The sequence below is a fragment of the Hemiscyllium ocellatum genome, chromosome 3, assembly GCF_020745735.1.
Source record: "Hemiscyllium ocellatum isolate sHemOce1 chromosome 3, sHemOce1.pat.X.cur, whole genome shotgun sequence".
NCBI lineage: Eukaryota > Metazoa > Chordata > Chondrichthyes > Orectolobiformes > Hemiscylliidae > Hemiscyllium > Hemiscyllium ocellatum.
Genome location: NC_083403.1, coordinates 84,750,168 through 84,774,658, shown reverse-complemented (window position 1 = coordinate 84,774,658; position 24,491 = coordinate 84,750,168). Strand labels below are relative to the sequence as shown.

Genomic DNA, 24,491 nt, shown 5'->3' with positions numbered 1-24,491 from the left:
GTCCATTGGAAAATGATTCCAAGAAACTGATATTAGAAATTAAGGAGATGGCAGATGAATTGAATTGTTGATTTGCACTGGTCTTACTACAAAGTAAAGTTATCATAGTCTTACCAGACCCTTATTAAACAATGATACTTAGTGGTTTAACCTGTGGGTCACTGCCTCAGGCAATGGGACAAGTTGAGAGGGAGAGTCCTTCATGATAACCTCAGTCAATGCAGGAATTGAATCCACACCGTTAGCAGTGCTCTGCATTGTAAACCAGCCAACTAGCTGCAATTATAGTGACAGACAGAGATTGCACAAAGCGTTTGATGGATATACCAGGGACCAACCTTGTGTGACTGTCCTGTGCAGTGTTGAGCTTAAAATTCTTAGTCATGCTCAAGGGTACATACGGAGGTGGGGCATGGCGGGTCATTTATCCTTTTGCAGCATTGGAGCCAGGCACTCTTGAGCCACACACCGGCCCTGACCTTCCACAAACATTTGTCCAGGCTGTCGTCTTTAATCGGGATCATCTCTTATTACTATGTCTGGGGAAAAAACACTTTCCTTAAGGCACTAGTCAGACCAATGCTGGAATACAGTGAACAGTTCTGGTCCCCATATCTCTCAAAATGTATTGGAGGCAGCTCCGAGAAGGTTTGCCCAAGTTGATAGCGTATGGAGGGACCGTCTAAGAACAAGTTGTGTATGTTGGGCTCATACTCTTTGTTAACTCCAATGACAAAATTGTTGGAATATTATAGGGGACTTGATAGATGCCGAAACATTGTTTCCTCATGCCAAAGAGTCTAGGACTAGAGAGTACAGAATAAAGGGATGTCTTTAGACAGATAAGGAAGAACTTCTGTCTGATGGTAGTGAATTTGTGAAACTCTTCACCACACAGCCTGTTGAGGCTGGGAAGACATTTAAGTAATCTGGCCATTTTGTTATTTATCCCTTAACAGTGTCTGTCTTTTGTGTGAATGGAGACTGAAAATGAATGTTTTGAGTTTAAAGCACAGATATTTGTCAGCTTACCGTGTTGCTTAAATTTTTTTGTGCTAAAGTCACGGTGTACTTAATAAATAGCTAAGTCTTTGTTTTAGATACAAACTGGTGTCTGAAAATTATTCATAAGGTCTGGGATTGGTTATGGAAAAGACTAATTAGGAGCCATTGGAGTGCCTATTTAGGAGTCTTCAACAGTTAAATTTTACTGTGTTGTGAATAGAGGTGGAGAAGCTGATTTGGTTCGGCTATTTGCTTCTGTGGTGTAACGCTAGAAATATTTCAACTCGATGCTACTAAATAATTCAGTCACGTAACATAATACTGTGTGTCATAGAACCTGCTCTAAGAAACACTCAAAACTATTCTATGAATGCGTCATCTAGGCTACTAATGTCAATCTGACTATTTCAATTTATATGTTGATTAAAATCACCCATGATTATTGACATCCCTTTAAAACATGAAGCTAATATTTATTTGTCCCACAATGCAGTTAGTGTAGACTGCTCTCACTTATTGTTTCTCCAGTATTCCTCATCTCCAGCAAAACTGAACCAAGATCATCTCAAATTATAGCACAAATGCCATCCATAATCAATCACTCTACCCCACCACCTTTGCCTGACTTTCTATTTTTCTTAAATGCCTTTTGCCCCTCAATATTCATGAGCCAATCCTTGTCATTTTGAAGGCATGGCTCTGTGATGGTTATTCACTTCATTGTGTACTACCAATTCAAATACAAATCTTCAATTTTGACTTTTTATTGTCTTTGTGGCAGCAAGACTTGTGCATTTTATGGTTTTTCTTTGCTTTGTAGCTTCCTGCCATTCTCTGATCCTCATTTCTGTTATTACTATTTTCCTCTTACCTTGTCCCTACTCTGATGTATCACGTTTTTCCACATTTGTTTCATTGTCCCCACTGTTTAGTTTAAACCCTCTGGAATTTGCTAGTTATATGTCTCAGGAGAACACTGATCCTAAACACAATTCTAGTGTAGACAATCCAAACCATGTGCCCCTTGCCACCATTTTCCTTATTAAGAAATAACCTTTATCTCTGAACATTTTCAAACAACAGTCATTAATCAGTAACCGCAAAAAGAACTTACATTATCAAATAAGGTTGTCTGCTCAACAGCTCTCCACTGGTGTTCATTCCAACTCAAGGCTCCTTGCAACATTGCTTCATCTCATCCTATTTATTATACTTTCTTACATATTTAGCCAACATCCACTTCAATTAAATCATAATCATTTGAAATAGTCCATTTGACAGCAGAATATTAAGTTGCTTCTGAATTCCCTATTGAATGTAGAAGAATCCCTAGTGTGGAAGCAGGCTATTCAGTCCATCAAATTCACCCAGACCAGCACCCCCCACCCCCACCCTATCCCTGCATTTCCCACGACCAATCCACCTCGCCTGCACATCCCCTATGGGGGAAATTTAGCATAGCCAATCCACCTGACCTGCACATCTTTGGACTGTGGGAGGAAAGACCTGAAAATGTGTTGCTGGAAAAGCGCAGCAGGTCAGGCAGCATCCAAGGAGCAGGCGAATTGACGTTTCGGGCATGAGCCCTTCAGGAATGAGAAAAAATCTGAGTTCATTCCTTGTGGTTGGAGGGTTCCTAGGCGGACTCACTGAAATCCTTGTAGAGGGAGGAAGAGAGCTTCTTCAAGGAAGGCATCCTTGCAAGAGTATTTGCAGTAGGTTAAAATCTTCTAGGAGAAAGTGAGGACTGCAGATGGTGGAGGTCAGAGCTGAAAATGTGTTGCTGGAAAAGCGCAGCAGGTCAGGCAGCATCCAAGGAGCAGGAAAATCGATGTTTCAGGCATGAGCCATTCTTCAGGAATGAGGAAAAATCTGAGTTCATTCCTTGTGTTGGAAACCAAAGCACCTGGAAGAAACCCACACAGACGAGGGGAGAATATGCAATCTCCACACAGACAATCGCCTGAGGTTGGAATTGAACTGCAGACCCTGGCGCTGTGAGGCAGCAGTGCTAACCACCGAGCCACTATGCCATTAGTTTTACACTTATGTTGCCCATATTTAGAACACCCCCATGAGTGGATGCAATTCCATATGAACGCCATCAAATGTCTTCATAATTTAAAAATGTTAATGGGTTACCTGAGCTTTCTCTTTTCTAGAGGAGTTCTAACTTACTCATTCTTTGCTAACAGATGAATTCTCTCAGCTCATTTCCATCTTGTATTTATTTTCACTTTCTCCGATGCCTCTTTTTTTTTCATGTGGAGAGCATAAGTCTTTATAGTACTCCAAGAGTGGTGTAACCAATGCTAATTAATAAAATTAACATAACTTTTCTGCTTGCCGGTACAAAATGACTGCTTATATAACAGCATAGTGTCATAAATTGTGCAGCAAGTTTGAGATATTCAACCTCTATATTAAGACAAGCAATCCAGTGTCTTCCAAATAGCTGGAACTATTCTCATTGAGCTCCATGCTTATCTATCTAATCAAATTGACAGTACCATTTACAATGGCTCCTGTTCTTGCTCCTGCAGTGCTGCCTCAGGTATCCCACAAGAAACAATCCTTGGTCTCCTATTTTCCATTTATCTGTTGCTACAGTAACAACATCTGACATTAGTTTTCACATAGACACTGATGATACCCAGTTCTACCTTACCACTTCTTTTAACTTTTTGCTAAATTATCAGACTGCTAACCTGACAAAAATTTATTCGAAATAAATACTGCTACAAACACAGTTAGTGAGTCCATTCCCCTCTGGCAAGACACTGAGAATAAATAAGTCTTTTTACCACCTTACTCTTTCAGTTGATCCTCAGATGAACATGCAGCTATATTTTCATACCAGCACTAAAACAATCTACAACCGCCTCCATATCATCTGACTTCACTCATCTCAAAATATTTGCTGCTTAAGCCCTCATTCAGCCTGTGTTACCTTTTGACTTGACTATTCCAATGCACTCCTAGTCGGTCTCCCCATGTTCTATCCTGCATAAACGATGTCATCTAAAACTCTTACTGCCCATTCCTTACACACCAGTTCCTCCGTCATCTGTGTGTTTGCTCACCACCAGGCTCTGGTCAAACGGCACCTTGATTTTAAAGTTCTCGTCTTGTTTTCAAATCATTACATGGCCTGCTCTCCCTCGGGGTGGCACAGTGGCTCACTGGTTAGCACTGCTGCCTCACAGCATCAGGGACCCGAGTTCAATTGCCACCTCGGGCAACTGTCTGTGTGGAGTTTACACATTCTCCCCTTGTCTGTGTGGGTTTCCTCCCACACTCCGAAGATGTGCAGGTTAGGTGAATTGACCATGCTAAATTGCCTGTAGTGTTAGGTGCAGGGGTAAATGTAGGGGAATGGGTCTGGGTAGGTTGCTTTTCAGAGGATCGGTGTGGACTTGTTGGGTCAAGAGGCCTGTTTCCACACTGTAGGGAATCTAATCTCTGTAAATACCTCCAGCCTCTCAACTGTTGGAGATCTCTCCTTAGAGTCATTGAGCACAGGGACAGACCCTTTGGCCCGAACTTGTTCATGCCAACCAAAATGTCAATCCACTCTAACCCCACTTGGCCCATATCCTTTAATACTTTGCTATCCATCTGTTTGTCCAAATGCCTTTTAAATGTCATTAATATATCCACCTCAACTATTTCTGCTGGCTGCTCATTCTATACGTGTACCACTGTCCCATGTAATAAACGTTGCCCGTCTGCTTTATTTTTAATTCTTTCCCCTCTAACCTTAAACTGATGCCTTCTGTCCTCGATTCCCCAACCTGGGAAAAAAACTGGGTACATTCACCCTGTTTTTCTTGATCGTATACACTCCCTTCAGTCTCCTACGCTCTAAAAAGTCTTAGCTTGTCCAACCTCTCCCGAGAGCTCAGACTGTTAAGTCTTGGCAACATACTTGTAAGTTTTTTACGTACTTTTTCCAGTTTAATAACATCCTTCCTATAACAAGGTGACCAAAACTGAACACAATATTCCAAGTGTGGCCTCACCAACATCCTGTACAAGTGCAATATAACTTCCAAACTTCTATACTCAATGCCCTGGCTGATGAAGGCCAGTGTTCCATAAGCCTTCTGCACTGCCCTGTCTACTTGTGACTCCACTTTCAGAGAACCATGCACCTGAACTCCAAGGTCCTCTGTTCCACTACTCTCCTTAAGACCCTAACATTCACTATGAAACTCCTGCCTTGATTTGACTTCCCAAAATACGCGTCCTCACCCTTATCTCCATTTGCCATTTCTCGGCCCACTTCCCCAGCTGATCAAAGTCTTGCTGTATTTTCTGATAACCTTCCTCACTGTCCGCAATACTGCCTATTTTAGTGTCATCTGCAAACTTACTAATCATGCCTTGTACATTCTCACCCAAACCATTGATATAGATAACAAACAGCACCAACCTGAGGCACTCCTATTCACAAGCCTCCAGGCTGACAAGTAACCTTCCACTATTACCCTTTGCTTCCTACCATCAAGCCAATTGTGTATCCAATTTGCCTGCTAGCCCTGGATTCCATACAATCTAATCTTCCAGAGCAGCCTACCATGTGGAATCTTATCAAAGACCTTAGTGAAATCCATACAGAATACGTCTACTGCCCTGCCCTAGTCAATCTTCCAGGTCACTTTGTCAAAGAATTCTAACAAATTTGTGAGGCATGATCTCCCACTCACAAAGCCATGCTGACTACTCCTAATCAAACCCTTTCTTTCCAAATGCATTTATATCTTATCCCTCAGAATCTTCTCAAGTAACCCACCACAGATGTTAAGCTTACTGGTCTATAGTTCCCAGGTTTTTCCTTGGAGCCCTTCTTACAAAAGGCACAATACCTCTAGTCTTCTGGGACATCACCCATGTCTAATGATGCCCTTCTCTAATTTTGACCTTTTCTGCATATCAATTGTAATTGATCCACAGTTGGTGGTCTTATTCTGCAGTTGTACGCTTCTTAAAAACTAGATTTTTGACAAGTCATTTTTGTTAGTCATCTGTTTTAATATTTCTTTATATGGCTTGGTGTCAGTGTCATTTTGTTTTATAACTTTCTGTGAATTGCCGTTGAAAGTTTCAAAATGTTACAGGTGCCGTGTCAATACAAATTCAATATTTCTATCTTCTTTCAATCTCCATATGCACCATATTATGACCTAATCAACACTTCTTAATTTTTCATGAATTCTCTTTACCATTTTCAACCTAGGTGATACTCTGAACTAGTTGGTGCTGGAGTGGTAATGATACTGGACTAGTAATCAAGGGAATTAGATTAAAGCTTTGAAAGCATGGATTTCAATCCCATCATGCCACCTGGTGGAATTTTACTTCAGTTAAGAAATCTGGAATATAACACTAATGTCAGTAATGGTGCCATGAAACATCAAATGATTGTTGTAAAAACCTATCAGATTCATTCATGAACGAAATTTGCCAAACTAAAGTATTTTGACCAACATGTAATGGCACATCAATTGACAGTAATATAGTTGGCTGCCTCTGAAGTGGTGTAGCAAGCCACTCTGTTCAAGACACAATTAGGGATAGACTACAAATGTTGCCCCTACCACTGATACCCACATCCAGTGAAATAATAAAATAAAACTTTGGTTCCTCAATAAAAGAAAAATCACAATATCTGAAAATACTCTACTCACATTCATAATTTTAAGGGTGTAAAAATAGCTATTTTAATTTTTCATTGCTTTAATAAAATTTGGAAAAATTCTGGAAAAGAATTTGCAACCTGAATGTATAACAAGCAGTGTCAGTATGAAATAATTAGTCAATTAAACAATATGTCTTATATATGCACATTTAATCAACAAGACAATTAAATAATTTGCAAGTTGCAATGTTTGTCATGGACCAAATTTGTAGCTTATGTAAAAACTGTTAGGAATTACACAGTGACCCAAAATTATTGTACATACAGCATTAAACATACATAATTAATGTTTGTTTATTCCTGCTGACATCATTTAAGATTATTGTGCACCAAATATAGATAACATTTATTTTTAATCTCCAAATACGTAACAGTTAATTTAATGCAATATAATTGCAAATAGTAAGATTCCCTGCCCTGCACCCAGACTTTGCTAATACCTCATTTTTTTCCTGTTAGTCACTGGTTAATACACAATATAAATATAACTCAGTACATTATATTGCCATAATCAAATTAGACTATAAAAGGAATATATACATATATATTCACATGACATCAGTATTGTGCCAGCTACAGAAAAATGTACTTTCACATTAATAGTGAAGTTAATCTTCACAAAGTAATTAGGTATTAGTGAATGAAATGGGTGCTAAGTAAGGACACAAGGGATAATTCCTGCCTGAAACAGAAATGCTAAAACAAATTCTTGAAAGCCAAGCTTACTCACATGACAAATCTACATCTTTAAGATTGTTACTACAGTTAAATTGTAGCTATACTTATTTTCTGTTACAATTCCCTTAATTTTGGGAGTAGCTTAGGCATTGAGCAATGATTTGAGTTCTGACGAAACACAGAACTGTTTGCTGGAGATCCACAACAGTATAACTACTTCTGATATAGCGATGACAACAAATGTAGTGTTTCGATTTTGACTAACTAGAAAAATGAACATTGAAGACAGAGGTGCACTCCTGGACATTAACAACATTCAATGTTCCACCATACCCGTTGCACTGCAGAATATGATTGATATAGTCCATAGAGTGTGGAAGAATGGGACCTGTGATCTCTAAGCTGTAAGAGTCTATAAGACCATGACAACCCTGGACTTTTCCACAAGTACTAGAAACCTACAAGGAGAAAAATTGAAAAATTCTAGCATTAATTGTTATATATCATATACATTAAACATTGTGGAATGTTTTCATAAGATTTATCATATAGGTTTCACTGTGATGTTTAAACCCAATACTACAATAGTAGAGCAAGAAATAAATTTGAATACTCTTGCCCTCGCTAAATCTACTAATTGCAAGTTAAATAGGAATGCTCAAACCAACCATTGAGTGAGGCAGGGTTAAACTATCAAATTTGCAAAATTTCTATCCCTAATCACTGTGAAAGTACCAACTTCCCTTTAAAATGCTGGGACATTTAGGAAATCCAAGTAACCAGTTCCAGCCTACACTGTAATATATAAATGCAACCACATCTCTTGAGATTTTGGCAATGACTTAAATTTCGTGACTAATGGAACAAACAAAGAGAAATTAGTAGCAAGTGCTTCATACAGGTTGTCCATCAGCCAGTTTTCTGCTATAATTGGCCAACCTCCTACACCACTTCCCACGGTCTTCCAATCAACTACACTGTACCCCCTGCCCAAACTAGCACCAGTGTATCCCATTTACTATCTCCAATAGCCCTCAAAACAACCTTTTGTTTTCCCCATCTACAGCCAACTGTGGAATCTAGTTGGGAAAGTTTCAGAATCTTTGAATCAACAGGAATCTGGCATTTTCTAGCTCGTTGCCCCTCATCTCCCATGAACAGAGGATCAATCTATATCTCTGCAGAGTTCAAAACAAGAGCTGACTGCAAAGTATATTTCAGTTTTGCAACTAGAATCAAAGCAAGATGATAACAACTACACACACTTTACCTTAGATTCTACCTCAAAGTAAATCCTAGATTTGAAATGAGCTTTTGTTGCTAAATAACTAAGTGAACTATAACTTTTCCAAACATGTTTTGTCAGATATTGTTGTTTGGTTCAGACCTTTAAAGCATTTTTCAGTTCATGGAACAGAAACTTACCTGGAGCAACTGTAGAGCTGCTCCGGGGAAGGCCACAGGGCAAAGCAGTGTGGGTGGCAGCCCTCGCTGTACACCCTCTTGTGCAACTATATGTGATGAGTTCATTAGAAAAGTTATTAAGGATTCTGTGTAGGATCCTTCAACTGCAACCAGGAATTTCAATTGCATATCCTGATATCCCTCATGTCTGATCAGAATAAATTAAGGATAAAACATTGAATATTAAATTATTGTATACTACCAAGAGAGTATTGGAATAACTTACTTGCATAATTGGCTTTAGAAATCATATTGTCACTTCATTTTTATGTTTTTAGCACATGGATGCTTGTACGTGATAATGAAAGGATACTTATACATAATTCTGTATCATTGAAAACAGAATGAATGCATCAAAATGTGGTGCATATTGAGTCAATTATAGAAATTTAGAGAATGGAAGGATGCTATTTGACCCACTGCATCCACACTGGCTGAAAAGATGATGATCCAGCCTAATCCCATTTTCCAGCTCTTGGGTTTTGGTTTTGTAGTATCAAATTTGCTTCCAATTACCACTTAAAGGATGACGGTTTCTGTTTCTATTACCCTTTCAGACTGTGAGCTCCAGATTTCCATGCAGAGACACATACATACCTCATGCATCTTCTGGCTCTCACCTTGCTTTCATAATGCTGACTCATTGGCAGCTTCCAAGTAAGCACAAAATGTCTGTCCTTCACTTTGCCTCCTCAGTATATACTCTTTGATTTCAGCACTGACCTTTGGGCTTCCAGCCTCTTTGGGGCTCGCATTGCTTTTTTAGGGCTCCATTCTGAACAGTCAGCTTCAGTGGCTTGCATTACCTCTTAATACAGAGCAAGAAGCAGGCAGCTTTTTAAGTGGTACAGTCCTTAGTGGGGTGAAAGGGAACTACACTTAAGTCAAGAGCTACTGAAACCATCAGTAAAGGTGTATGTCCAATTCAGTCCAGGGGATTGACACGGTCAGTCAAGCATTGGTCCGACCAGAGACAACACTCCTGATTTCCCTCTTATACCACTTATAATCCTCAAGGGATTCACTTGATCCCAGCTATCTATACCTGACATATGGATCCTTTCTCTTGACCAGAGCCTCAATATCTCTAGTCATCCACTGTTCCCTACTCCTAACAACCTTGCCCTTCACTCTACAGGAACATACTGTCTCTGAATTCTTGTTATCTCACTTTCGAATGCCTCCTACTTGCCAGTCATCCCTTTGCCTGCAAACAGGTTACCCTAATTAACTTTGTAAAGTTCCTGTCTAATACTGTCACAATTGGCCGTGCTCCAATTTAGAACTTTAACTTACATACAAGGCCTACCCTTTTCCTTAATTTAAAAACGAACACAATTATGGTCACTAGACCAAAAAGGTTCCTCACAGATATCTCAGTCACTTGCTTTGCCTTATTTCCCAAAAGGTCAAGAGTTGATGAATGGAAATAAAGCATGCAATCACGAAGGTACGGTGGCCCTGTGAATACAGAAAGCAGAGAGAAGGTGGTACTTACTCTTTGGGGAAAGCATAATACCACTGATCTCCTTCTTGTACTGTTGGTCATTCCTTTTCACCCGGGATACATCAGTGACTGATCCTGTACTCTGTGTATAACCTGGTTGCGTCTGATGCTGTGGACTCCTGTGACAGTCTGTTGGATAAAGGATGGTGCTCCTCTCCAGGACCACATCCACCACCTCAACATCCCTGTCATTCATGTAGGGGCTCAAGCACAGTCATTCCTGGTTTGCAGCACCATTGGTGTCACCAGCTTTAAATATGGCAGAAAGCTGGAAGGTCCTAGCAGTGAGCAAGCAATGTTTGCACTGAGAAAAGTGGCTTCATGCTTGGGGACTATCTCCGAAGAAAATGAAATTCTACCCTTCATCCTCTCAGAGTATCCTAGAGGTTAATGAATAATTTATTGTGTTTCACCTTCAATTATTTTCTAAACTGTGCTCATCAAGACATCTGGCATCCGTATTACTCCACAATATGAATTATCTAAAATGGTGACTGTTAGCAAGCTGGATACCTGTAGTTTTACCACTTTTTGACGCTTTGCTCAAAACTAAACCTCCATCGAGAAGTTGAAAAGGATACAGATAGCATTCGGATGACTCTGATGTTGGAATTTCTTCCTGAGGTTCTGTCTTTATGGGTGGAAAAGACTTCTGTGCACGTGAGTCAATCACTGTTTTTTTGACATTTCTGATATAATTTCTATTAAAAAAATGAAATTTTATATACATTATATCTGGCCAATAAAGGAAATTGCCAGTTAAATTATCTAAAGGCTGAACATGCAGATTCCACCAGTGTGCACCCAGTCTTTCATCCCTTGGAGCTGTTTAAATAAGTAAATGCCATATAAAAGTTATAGACTCATGTTGTATCTGCCACACTGTTGTTTGTCATTCTTGGCTATTTTGGCTATATCTACATCGACATGTGCATGACTAATAAAGGCCAATCTGTTTCTCCTTTATGATTAGATGAAAGATAAAAATATGGTCTTCTGACAAAGAATACTACCTGAAAATTGCTTTTCTGTCAAAACATAATACCAAATGTTAATATTATGTAACAGCCATCACTGAGGCCATCACTATTTTTTTTCATTGTCTTCATTTTTGCTTTGGAACTGAGTTGAATTTGAGAATTGAAGTTTGAATAGCAGCTTGTTTTATAATGAGGAAAAACAAAAGCCTTATGTTGCTTGTTGGGAATAGGCCTGGGAAGATAAAGCAGGTTAATTACTGCTGTAAGGACACTGTAGACGATTTGACACAGGGATGTTATTATGATTAGAGACTGATTGGATGTTGAACTAGTCAATCAAGGCAGGACAGGTACTGGCCAGCCAACCACACAAAGTTAAAAAAGAAAGAACAAAGAATGAACTGGCTCTGGATTTTTGAGCAGGAGGCAGTATTTGCTGTAAAAGCTACCAGACTTGGAAGTTTTTTCTTGGTTTTGCTCTCTCTAGTTTTTCTTATTACGACTTGTTGAACAGTCTGAGCTAAGAACTCCAGTCTGTAAGAAATAAGTAAAAGTCAGACATCTGTGAAAATTGTTCACATTGACTAGTGACTTTGGAATTCAAGATATACAATTCTACCTGTCTGTAACACACCCATTATTAAAAGTTTTCATGAAGACCTAGTATTCATTGTTCAAACAGTTATCGAACTAGCAAATTACATGTTATTTTCTTTTTTAATTTATCCCTTCATTATCTGCTCATAAAAGGTTGGGCTTAGATCATAGAGTTTAATGACATTAGCAGAATACAACCTATTAGGCAAAGTTACAATCTAAATTATCAACTATTTATTAATAAATAATAAGTTCTAAACTTGGTGTCCAAGACACAAATTTTGTAAAATCCAGTTAGGAAAAATTGAGCAATTTTGAGGGTCACTAAATGCTTTAGTTTCACTATGTTGCAAATCCAGTGATAACAAAAGACATCTGAGCAGGAATGAAGCCATTCAGCCCATCAAGTCTGCTCCACCATGCAATCAAGGCTGACAAATTTCTCAACTCCATTCTCCCCGTAACCCTTGATCCCCTTAACACTTAACAACCCATCTATCTCAGCCTTAAATATACTCAATGATCTGGCCTCCACAGCCTTCTGTGGTAATGAATTTCATTGATTCACCACTCTCTGGCTGAAGAAGTTTCACCTTATGTCTGTTCCAAAGGGCTCTCCCTTTTACACTAAGGCTGTGCCCTCGGGGCCTAGTTTCTCCTACCACTGGAAACATCTTCTGTATATTTCAATTAGATCACCCCCTATCCTTCTAAACTCTGAGTATAGACCCAGAGTCCTCAAACATTCCTCATATGTTAAGCTTTTCATTCCTGGCACCATTCTCGTGAATCTCCTCTGGACATGCTCCTTCTGGAGATATGGGGCCCTAATCTGTGCACAATACTCCAAATGTGGTCTGACAAGAGCCTTACAGAGCCTCAGAAGTATATCCCTGTTTTTATATTCAAGTCTTCTTAAAATAAATACCATCATTGCATTTGCCTTCCTAACTACTGACTCAACCTACAAGTTTAACTTAAGAGAATCCTGGACTAGAATTCCCAAGTCTCTTTGCACTTGAGATATGTGACTTTTCTCCCCATTTAGAAAACATTCTATGCTTCTATTCTTCGTAGGTTCTGGATTAGAGTGGTGCTGGAAAAGTATAGCAGTTCAGGCAGCATCCAAGGAGCAGGAAAATCGACGTTTCGGGCAAAGGCAGAGTGCCTGAAGGGTGGAGAGATAAATGAGAGGAGGGTGTGGGTGGGGAGAGGAGAAAGTAGCTTAGAGTACAATGGGTGAATGGGGGTCGGGATGAAGGTGATAGGTCAGAGAGGAGGGTGGAGTGGATAGGTGGAAAGGAAGATGGCAGGTAGGACAAGTCATGGGGACACTGCTGAGCTAGAAGTTTGGAGCTGGGGTGAGGTGGGGGAAGGGGAAATGAGGAAACTGGTGAAGTCCACATTGATGCCCTGGGGAAAAATGCCTCATCTTCCGCCTCGGAACACTTCAACCCCAGGGCATCAATGTGGACTTCAACAGTTTCTTCATTTCCCCTTCCCCCACCTCACCCCAGCTCCAAACTTCCAACTCAGCACTGTCTCCATGACCTGTCCTATCAGCCTATCTTCTTTTCCACCTCTCCACTCCACCCTCCTCTCTGACCTATCACCTTCATTCCCACCCCCATCCACCCATTGTACTCTTTGCTACCTTCCCCCACCTCCTCCCCGACCTATCATCTTCATCCCCACCCCCATTCACTTATTGTACTCTATGCTACTTTCTCCCCACCCCCACCCTCCACTCATTTATCTCCGCACCCTTCAGGCTCTCTGCCTGTATTCCTGAAGGGCTTTTGCCCGAAACGTCCATTTTCCTGCTCCTTGGAGGCTGTCTGAACTGCTATGCTTTTCCAGCACTACTCTAACCCAGAATCTGGTTTCCAGCATCTGCAGTCATTGTTTTTACCCTTCAATTCTTCTTACCAAAGTAGATGACCTCACACTTTCCCACATTGTACTCCTCCTGCCACTTTTTTGCCCTCTCTCCTAAGTTGTCCAAATCCTTCTGCAGCCTCCACGCCACCTCAATGCTACCTGTCCCTCTATGTGTCTTTGGGTCGTCTGCGATCTTAGTTCAGGTTGCCCTTAGCTCCTTCATCTCGATCGTTTATGTATAGAGTGAAAAGTTGTGGTCCCAACACAGAGCCTTACTGATCACCACTTGTCACTGGCTGCCATCCTGAGGAGGAGCTTTTTTATCTGATTTCTGCCACACAGCCAAACACTACAGGCCCTTAACTTACTCAGAAGTCTTCCTTGCGGCACCTTATCAAATTCCTTCTTGAAGTCCATGTTATCCACCTGAGGCAACACAGTGGCTCATTGGTTAGCATTGCTGCCTCACAGCGCCAAGGACCTGGGTTCAATTCCAGCCTTGAGCTATCTGTGTGGACTTTGCACATTCTCCCCATGTCTGCATGGGTTTTCTCTGTGTTCTCCGATATCCTCCCACAATCCAAAGATGTACAGGTTAGGTGAATTGGCTAGGCTAAATTGCCCAGTGTTCAGGGATGTGTAATTTAGGTGCATTAGTCAGGGGTAAATATAAGGGAATGGGTTTAGGTGGGTTACTCTTTGGAGGGTCGGTGTGGACTTGTTGGGCCAAAGGATCTGTTTCCACATTGTAGGGATTCAATGATTCTATCCATTGGCTCTTTTTAGTCTAACCTGCTCATTACTTCTTCAAAGAATTCTAGCAATTTTGTCAGGCATGACTTCCCCTTGATGAAAGCATGCTGACTTTTTACCACACACTTCCAAATATTCAGAAATCTCATCCTTCACAATAGCAGGATGTTACCCACGACTGAGATAAGGTTAATTGATCTGTAATTTACTGTCTTTTGCCTTAACTCACTTTTTAAACAGGGGTGTCACATTAGCAATTTTCCAGTCCTCTGGGACTCTTCCTGATTCTTGCAATTCCTGAAAGATCACCACTAACGCCTCCACTATCACTTTAGCTATCTCCCCAAGAACTCTAGGGTGTAGTCCATCTGGTCCAGGTAATTCATCCACCTTCAGGCCATTCAGTTTTTCTAGCATCTTTTCCTTGGTGATGGCCACCATACTCAGCTCTGCCTCCTCAGTCTCTTGAATTTTTGGGATATTACTCATGTCTTCCACCATGAAGACTGATGCAAAGTAATTAATCAGTTCCTCAGCCATTTCCTTGTTCCTCACTACCATTTCTCCAGCGTTGTTTTCCAGTAGCGCAATGTCCACTTCTGCCTCTCTTTTGCCCTATACACATTGAAAGAAACACTTATATTCTTCCTTTATATTGTTGGCTAGCTTACCCTCATATTTACCCTTCTCCTTCCTTATTTGTGTTTTTGTTACCCTCTGTTGGTCTTTGTAAGCTTCCCAATCCTCTGGTTTCCCACTGTTCTTTGCCGCATTATATGCTTTTATTTTTGCTTTTATGCTATCCCTGACTTCCCAAGTCAGTCATGGTTGCCTCATCCTCCTTGTAGCAGGTTTCTTTTTTCTTGGGATGAATCTCTGCTGTGTCTCCTGAATTACCCCCAGAACCTCCTGCCATTGCTATTCCACCATCTTTCCTGTTAGGCTCCTCTTGCAGTCAAGTCTACCCAGCTCCTCCCTTATGTCTCTGTAGTTGCCTTTATTCAGCTGTAAGGAGAAAGTGAGGACTGCAGATGCTGGAGATCAGAGCTGAAAATGTGTGCTGGAAAAGTGCAGCAGGTCAGGCAGTATCCAAGGAGCAGGAGAATCGACATTTCAGGAATAAGCCCTTCTTCAGGAATGAGAAAGGTGGGCCAAGCAGGCCAAGATAAAAGGTAGGGGGAGGGACTTGGGGGAGGGGCATTGGGTATGTGATAGGTGGAAGGAGGTTAAGGTGAGGGTAATAGCTGGAGAGGGGGTGGGGGGGCAGAGTGGTCGGGAAGAAGACTGCAGGTCAAAGAAGATTGACCTGCAATCTTCTTCCTGACCTCTCCGCCCCCACCCCCTCTCCGGCCTATCACCCTCACCTTAATCTCCTTCCACCTATTGCATTCTCAACCCCCCCCAACCCCAAGTCCCTCCTCCCTACCTTTTATCTTAGCCTGCTTGGCCCACCTTCCTCATTCCTGAAAGAAGGGCTTATGCCCGAAACATCGATTCTCCTGTTCCTTGGATGCTGCCTGACCTGCTGCGCTTTTCCAGCAACACATTTTTCAGCTTTATTCAGCTGTAATACAGTTATCTCTGATTCTATTTTCTCCCTCTCAAATCGTAGAGGAAATTCCATCATATTATGATCATTGTGTCCTAAGGGTTCCTTCATCTTAAGCTCCCTTATCAAGTTTGCCTCATTGCACAACACTAAATCCAGTATTGCCTATTCCCTAGTGGGGTCCACCACAAGTTGCTCCAAAAGGCCAACTCGTAGACATTCCACAAATTCCTTTTCCTTCAAAACCACCAACCTGATCTTTTCAATCCGCCTGCATATTGGAATTCCCCCCCATGATCACTGTAACTTTGCCATTCCTATACATCTTTTCTGTTTCCTAGTGTACTTTGCATCCCAGCTCCTGCTTACTGTTTGGAGGCCTGTACCTCCAACTTTTTAAAAATTTTATCTTTGTGGTTCCTCAATTCTGTCCACACAGATTCTACACCATTTGATCCTACTTTGTTTCTTACTATTTATTTAATAAAATTTCTTACTAATAAGGCAACACCACCACCTTTGCCCACCTGCCTATCTTTTCAATAGGATGTGTAACCTTGAATATTCAGCTCCCAATTCCGATCCGCTTGCAGCCACCTCTCCGTGATGCCCACCACCCACCGTGATGTGTGGAGGTGCAGGTGAATTTGTGGCGGATATGGAAGGCTCCCTTGGGGCCTTGGAGAGAAGTAAGGGAGGAGGTGTGGGCGCAAGTTTTGCATTTCCTGCGGTTGCAGGGGAAGGTGCCGGGAGTGGACGTTGGGTTGGTGGGGGGTGTGGACCTGACGAGGGAGTCACGAAGGGAGTGGTCTTTGCGGAACGCTGATAGGGGAGGGGAGGGAAATATATCCCTGGTGGTGGGGTCCGTTTGGAGGTGGCGGAAATGACGGCGGATGATACGCTGTATACGGAGGTTGGTGGGGTGGTAGGTGAGAACCAGTGGGGTTTTTACTCATATGAAGACAATCCCATTGGAACAGGTCCCTTCTTCCCCAGTACTGGTGCCAATATCCCATGAATTCAAATATATTTCTCCCACACCAATCTTTCAGCCACGCATTTACCTGCTTAATCTTATTGGCCATGTGCCAATTAGCTTGTGGCTCTGGGATTAATTCAGAGATTATTGCATTTTTGATTCTGCTTTTCAATTTAGCTCCTAGCTGTTCATACTCCCTTAGTAGAACCTCTGCCCTAGTGTTATCTATTTGTTGGTACCTATGATAGGGAGGATGACTGGCGTGGCTTGCTATCCCTCTGTTGCAACGCCATCCTGTGTAGCCTTCTCACATAGTCCTTATTCACTATAATGGACAGAAAATTGTGAAGGTCATGATTGAAACAAATGGCTGCATGCCTACATTCCTGATACATGTTCACATAATACTACTCTAACTCAAATTTTGTAGCCCAGACTTCAAAGCATAAAATAAAAGAGCAGGAATACACAATACAACCTCCTCTGCCGTTTAATGTGATTTTGGGCTTCAACTCCATTTTTTCACCTGCTCCCCATATTCTTGATTTCTTGAGAGATCAAAAATCTGTATTTTTCAGCCTTAAATATATTCAGTGATGGAGCACTTGTAACCCTCTAAGGTAGGGTATTTCAAATATCACAAGTGAAGACATTTCTCAGCTCAGTCTTAAATGAGTAGCCCCTGATCATGAAACTGTGTTTCTTGTTTATTTTTAAGTCAGATCACCTCTCATCTACATAAGGCACGAAGGCATGTAAAGCTCAGCCCTCTATTTTGGTTCTTTTACATGCATGGGCAAGTGAAAAGAACTTTGTTCATATTCCAGCTCAGGAGAAAGTGGAAAAACTGACAAACCATTTTTTTGGCCTCAACACATTGCTATCTACTAATATAGAGTAGCTATATTTGGGGCAACAATAATGCAATACACTGTAAATATTAATGACAATATTGTTCAAGGAATTTCATAAAAAAACTATTAGTTATATACTGAGCTACTTACAAATGAGCTGGTGTAAGATGTACTGACCCACATCCATCTGATGAAGAAAGGTTCACGTGAACATTTTCCTGAGAATTCTCAACTAAATATGTTGAGAACACAACTTCTGCAAAACATGGAATACAGTCAATGACAAAAAGATCTTGCTTCAAAACAAGAATCAAAAAAACACTATTGAATCATTTAATCCATTCATCTCCTTAAAGATACAAAATTTCAAAAATATCAATATTTAATATTTTTTCCATTTACAAGGAGGCTTGTTTCAATGATGTATTGTTTCGGTATTATTTTAGCTTTTGTAAATCTTCTGTATCTATATTTTCTGTCAATTTTATGTAATTGTTTCAATCACAATTATGTAATTGTCAAAAATATCTAGTTCATGGCTTATGAGTTTTAAAATAACTTTTAAGTTATACTTTAACCCTGTGGGTAAAAGGTTTGAACAGAGCTATAAAACAGCAGGTGGCTTATTGGTGAAAGAATTGGGAATGTAATGTCTACAATGCTTGTAAAAGTAAAATTTTATTCACAGAGATACCCAACCACTTTAAAAACATTCAGTAAATCCCAAAAGACTGTAAACCCTATTTAACTTAGTTGGATATTGGAATAAATTGCAAGTGATAAATTATTGGTCAATTTAAAAAAGCCCACACAGCAGGCTATACTGTCATGGAGTTGGGTGAAACTTAGGAAAGTGCTTTGGTTTCGATTTATCTGGTTGTTTGCAAGGAGATGTTTTTAGTTGCAGTTTAAACCTTGTGATTTGCAGATCCTTGAGAAAAGATAGCCAAAGTGAATCACCATTAAACAGATATGCACAGGGAAAACAGTAAGACCCTAAAGACCTCATTCCTGATGTTTTTGCCCAAAACATCGAATCTCCTGCTCCTCAGATGTTGCCTGACCTACTGTGCGTTTCCAACACCACACTCTCGACTCTAATCTCCAGCATCTGCAGTCCTCACTTTCACCTAAAGGTATCACTGACTGAAAAATATGCATAAGGCTTAATTTCAGCTTACAACTTGTAAGTTTAAGAGTGTCTTTTCGAAACGAGAAACTTGGAAGTATTGAAAAATCACCATAATAAAGGGCTGGACATCCACAGTCAAGAGACTGTAAACAAAAGTTTTACCTCCAATAACAGCGGATGATGAGGAGAATTCTCCAGAAGGCTGTGGCATACTTATGAATACTCTAGGAAGTAAATAACTTCAAGATTGATGTGTTTTACAAGAAACATTTTTTGGATGAAGTAGGAAAGTAAACCAATGTGCAAAATATACCTTATATACCCGAGTAATAGTTGATCTCGTAAAAGTCGACCCCCTATTTCTGGCCAAAAAATCTGGAATTTTCCATTTATCTTGTGTAAAAGTCGACCCTAGCTCTTCACAGATAACAGATCAACATTTAGGAGTCAGTGTGCCAGTCGTCCTTCTCCGCTCTGGGTCTTTCAGTCTGCCAAGCATTGCACTCCGCTCTGGGTTTTCAGAATTACTGTAATTCACTTTTTTTTCTTTATTCGTTTAGAGATCAATTGGGCTTCTGCTAATGATACAATATGAATTTTGACAGACATGAATTTCAGCCACTTAAAAGTAGTAGCCATGTAATAGTCGACCCCATAAATTTAACCTTTAGAAGCAGTCAAAAAAATTTGACTATTACTCGAGTATGTACGGTTTTGAGTAATTATTCTATTTAAATTGCTTGCTAAAAAGTTTCAAGAAGTGCAATCTTGGAGTGGTTTTACTTGTTAAAATAAAGCATTCAGATTTTTTTAAAATGTGAACAAACCCTAACCAGATCAAAATTATCATGCAAAGTCATGGTGGCAAGCATGCATTATAAAGATTCATAATAACAAATAATTTTTCATTACTTTACATTCAGAATTTATCTATTAATACTATTCAACCTTAAGATTATTATTTCAGAACTATTGCACTCAGTTCAAAATGGATAATGCAATAGAAATGATTTACCTGACAATCTCATTGCTTCTAAAACTTCCACATTTGCTGGGTACAACAAGGCAGAAATTGATTCTCCTCTGGATTCCTGAGCAGCCTTGAAAAGTACTGTGAATTGGTATGTACAGATGTAAAAGAAAGGACAATGACCAGACTGTAGGAGGTCAAAGAGTGAGCTACAGGATGACAACCTAGAATAGAATTCATTATTAATTTCAGCATGTGAAAAATAAAAACAATCTTTAAAAAGATTATTATTTTACATTTCTTTGCTTTTGCATCTCAAATGAAATCGTTATTTTAATTGCACGTAGAAGATTAATTTGTAAATACCACTAATTTACTACGCTTAGAGCACTAATTCTGATTATCACTGACAATGCAATTTTTATTTCGTATCACAAAACAGACACTTGACTTTTGGGTGGCATAGGAATGCCCAAGCTGTTGCCTCAGACCAACTGGATGGATCAGAGGGTCTTTTCCCCATATTTCAATTTACTACACTGGGGGCCCTTTGTGCGTCATTAATCCAGGAAAAATGATCCATCGCTGCATTTGGGGTGCACATTACTAAACAAGTTAATTAGTCAAGTAGATAGATTTGTAGAAGGGCATAGAGCTTTATAGCAAGCTGGGAAGTTTGTGTAGGCTAATACTTGGATGAGATATTTTAAAGGATGAAAAAAAACATATTGAATATAAGTTTAATTCAGAACTGCACAGACCTAAAAGAGACTCAAGCAGTTTAGATGCAACAAAGAGCCAGAACCACAGTAGTGCATGTAAAGTAGAAACTCGTTCATGTTAAATTGGTAACTATCCTAACCTTCGCTTTAAAAAAATTTGATTTTATACCTCGTGCATTTCATTCACAGAAAAACAGAATCTCCCAAAAGTAAAGATGACAATGTAAGCAGATGGAAGCATTGTTTCAAAAATGAAAATCTGTGCTTCAGTCTTCTACCAACATGTTACTTCTCAGCTGGCTACTACTGACTTACCAGTCTTTCATTAAAATATTCTGTATCTTGTAATCTGGGGACCACAGTAAACCATCATCAACTGATATACTATCAACACCAATTCTTGGAAAAAGTTGCAGCCAGGGTAGCCTGGGATGCATCCAGTATCTCAGACTCTGCTGGAAGGCACATTTTAAAGTAGGGCTATCATCAGGCTCCTGAATAGGTAAAAAAAATCAAAATAAAATACTTACTTGCTCTGAGCAAATTAAAAACAAAAGATTTTTCTTTATGATTTTTATTATTAGTTCACAGTAAAACAGACCAAAAATGTTAGGACATTGTCAGCCATCATGATACATTTTTAACTAGAACTAATTTAGAACAACAATTTATAAAACTCAAATAAATGGAAGTCTAAATGTTTTTGTGTACAAATACAAAGCCAGAGTTTCCCCTTTTTTGCAGGAATCTAATGGTTGTTAACAATTATTTTATCTACAGAAACTAAAAGGTTCATAATTACTAGATTTTCCCAAAATTCAGTTATATATAGCAATTTCATTTTTGAGTAAAAATTACTTAACTTTCATCTGGTTTCCAACTCATAGCATTCTCAACTCAATAGTGTCAGGCAAGAGTTACTTTTATTTCACAGAAAATTATTTTCACTAAACTCCAATGTAGGGAGATTCAAAGCTTCCTACAAGGACAAAAATACTATGGGGGACCATAACTTAATGCAAAGAAAATAACGTGCAACTAAAATGAAAGCGATCTGGAGATCCTAATGAACAATAAATATATACCATCACAACATTATTCATTGGTTGTCACTAAAACAAACTAAATGTTAGAATATTAAACATTTTGTAGATCCTGTCAAATATTGAGATAATCCTGTTGCTTTATAAATGATTGACATGATGACATTTAGAATATGATATATTGTTCCTGTCATGGCTTTAATGAAAGGATATTGCAACTCTTGAAAGAAAGCAGATGAAACTAACCAAAATGATTGAGGGTATTGAGGATTTGGATGATGGGCACTGTTACAAAGAGTGAGCATAATATTCTGCTGGAATATTCTAATTTAATAATCTAATTGCTGTTTTCAGGATTCTAAATAGGAACAAGATAAGAAAATGGCAGGGCTATAGGTTTTCACATTGTCCAAAACAGTAGAACTAGAAATCGCAATTTACACTTGAAGGGACACCAAAGTTAAAATAAATTTGTGGAGAACTCATTAAAAAGTGCGCGGTGATCAATTTGTAGGGCATGATCCTTTGGAGATGAAGAATTTGCACATACTAGCACTAATCACACTTTAGCACAAAATGCAATGCAAAGAGGTAATTGTGTCTTTAATTGAGGTTATGCAGAAGTCCCATCTCAGTATTGGAGTGAGCCGATCATGCTCAACTCAGAAATAGGTTTATGAATGTAGTGTGCTGTTTCTATAGGGCAGTTCAGAGATATCACTGAGTTCACTATCAGGATAATGACAGGGAGACCCAATTTGAAAATTGTTATTACAAAGAAACAAAATGGTCACTAGTTTTGAAAATGAGGAAACATTCTCCATTTCTAATTAACCTCACAGAACTTTGAAAAATCCAGTCTAAATATTTACTAAATTGTCACACTTCTACAATAGCTTCTAATAGCCTTATCCATGTAATTTTAACATCTGGCTTGTGTGGAGAAGTTGTTGATGCTCATCTGACCAACCTGGTAGCAAGGGGAGCTGAGTCAGAAGACTCCAGAAAGGTGATTTTAACTTTTCTTTGTTTCTATTTGAGCCAAACAAGTAGAGGTGTGTCTCTGGGCCAACACAGAAACGAATGAAACTTACACAAATTAAAAACCTTATATACAGTGTGTTGTCACCTCTGACACCAAAGCATTTTCAAAAGGTCTGCTTCCTTCTTCTCTCCCATTATGTCTTAGTATTAGCCAAAGTTCTTCACCTAGGACTGAGGGAACCTGTTTGGCATTGGAGCCTGTTGATCCTGGAGATTTAGTCATGCAACCCAGGCGCACACATCTGGACAATGCAGACATGCTGAAGGACATCTTGCCACAGATGAATGGACCCTCCTTGTCTTGAACTTCCAAAGGTTGGAGGGAGATAGGCAGGGTGGAGGTGGACGGTCTGGCCACCTTTTACAGAATCATATGTCTTTCCCATCTTCCTTTATTTTTTAAATCTTCCCTTTCCTGAACTTAAAAATTAATAGTTAATCTTTCCCTTCTGGGAAATATTTTAAAAATAAATCATATTAAAATCCATCCTGATGAAATTATGAATAATTCAAAAAGGCAGTAATCATGGACATGCATACAAACATACCAGTGTGATGACTGGGATTTCAGTAAAATGTACAGAGACTGGATATGCTCACACAATGTGTACTTGAGCTTAGTAAAGCAGGCAATTACAGATTCTGCCTTTCCAAAGTTAAACTATGTTCAGGGAATGAATTCGACGTTTCGAGCATAAGCCCTTCATCAGGAAACGTCGAATTCTCTATTCCTGAGATGCTGCCTGGCCTGCTGTGCTTTGACCAGCAACACATTTGCAGCTGTGATCTCCAGCATCTGCAGACCTCATTTTTTTACTCAGGGAATGAATCTTGAGTTAAAGTAAATTAGAAGACATATTGTTGTTAAAGGTTTGAAATCAGTGGAAGTAATTTATTGCGATAAATTAAAAGTTTCACAAGGAAAAATGAATGAATGTATTTCTGTGAAGATGCTATGACTTTAAGAAGTGTATTTTGTTCTTTTTTTAAAAGTGAAGAAAAGTTTTAAGACAGAGGCGTCAAGGTAACTATTGAAATTCCATAAACAACTTGCGAGGCCTCAAGTTTTTTCAAAAGTAGGAACAATCCAAGCAGCCTGAATGGGTGGGGCAAGCTCTCACAGAATCAGGATGTTTAGTTTTAGTTTTTTAGTCACAGTTGCTGAGGTCATGAAGCTGGATGTGGAAGCTGCTTTTCCTCTCTCGGATACAGCTAAAAGCTGGGTGTTCTCTTCCTGCTATTCAAATTGCATATAAAGCAACCTGTTTTGCTGAATTTGCCTTAATCAAGTGTGTGTTTATGAGAATGTTACTATGTTGAAAATTACTGTTTAGTGGTTAAATACTCTATGATTCTGTTTTCTATTGGAGTTAAATTATTCCAATATCTTCTTTCGTTTGCTGAGGTGGAGGGTGCACAAACTACAGATTGTCCAGAGAAGAGACTTTTGAGAGTCCATTATGTGATGCCATCTCCAATTGGGTGCCTCCTGGCACAGCCCTGTCTCCTTGTGAGGAACAGGCAGATGGAATTTGCACCTGATTCCCTATTCTCCTGTCTCTATCGCTTCAGTCTGGAGGACCAATGGCTGGGAGGATGGGAGTGTATGTGCATCTCCAGCAAGTGGATGCT

The 24,491-nt window shown here is 39.6% G+C and overlaps 1 protein-coding gene across 3 annotated transcripts in view; it reads right to left on the bottom strand.

Moving 5' to 3' along the window:
* Nucleotides 1-6,904: 6,904 nt before the first annotated feature.
* Nucleotides 6,905-24,491, bottom strand: part of LOC132806615 (protein downstream neighbor of Son-like) — a 45,349-nt gene continuing 27,762 nt past the window's right edge. For 2 of the 3 annotated variants that reach the window (XM_060821258.1, XM_060821260.1), the window contains 6 exons: nucleotides 21,088-21,266; nucleotides 20,096-20,274; nucleotides 18,099-18,204; nucleotides 10,937-11,056; nucleotides 8,810-8,996; nucleotides 6,905-7,842 (listed from right to left, as the gene is read on the bottom strand). In XM_060821258.1, coding sequence (XP_060677241.1) covers nucleotides 7,645-7,842; nucleotides 8,810-8,996; nucleotides 10,937-11,056; nucleotides 18,099-18,204; nucleotides 20,096-20,274; nucleotides 21,088-21,266 — 969 coding nt within the window. In that variant the 3' untranslated portion in view covers nucleotides 6,905-7,644. The remainder of the gene's footprint in view (nucleotides 7,843-8,809; nucleotides 8,997-10,936; nucleotides 11,057-18,098; nucleotides 18,205-20,095; nucleotides 20,275-21,087; nucleotides 21,267-24,491) is intronic. The other variant, XM_060821259.1, reaches the window with a different exon arrangement.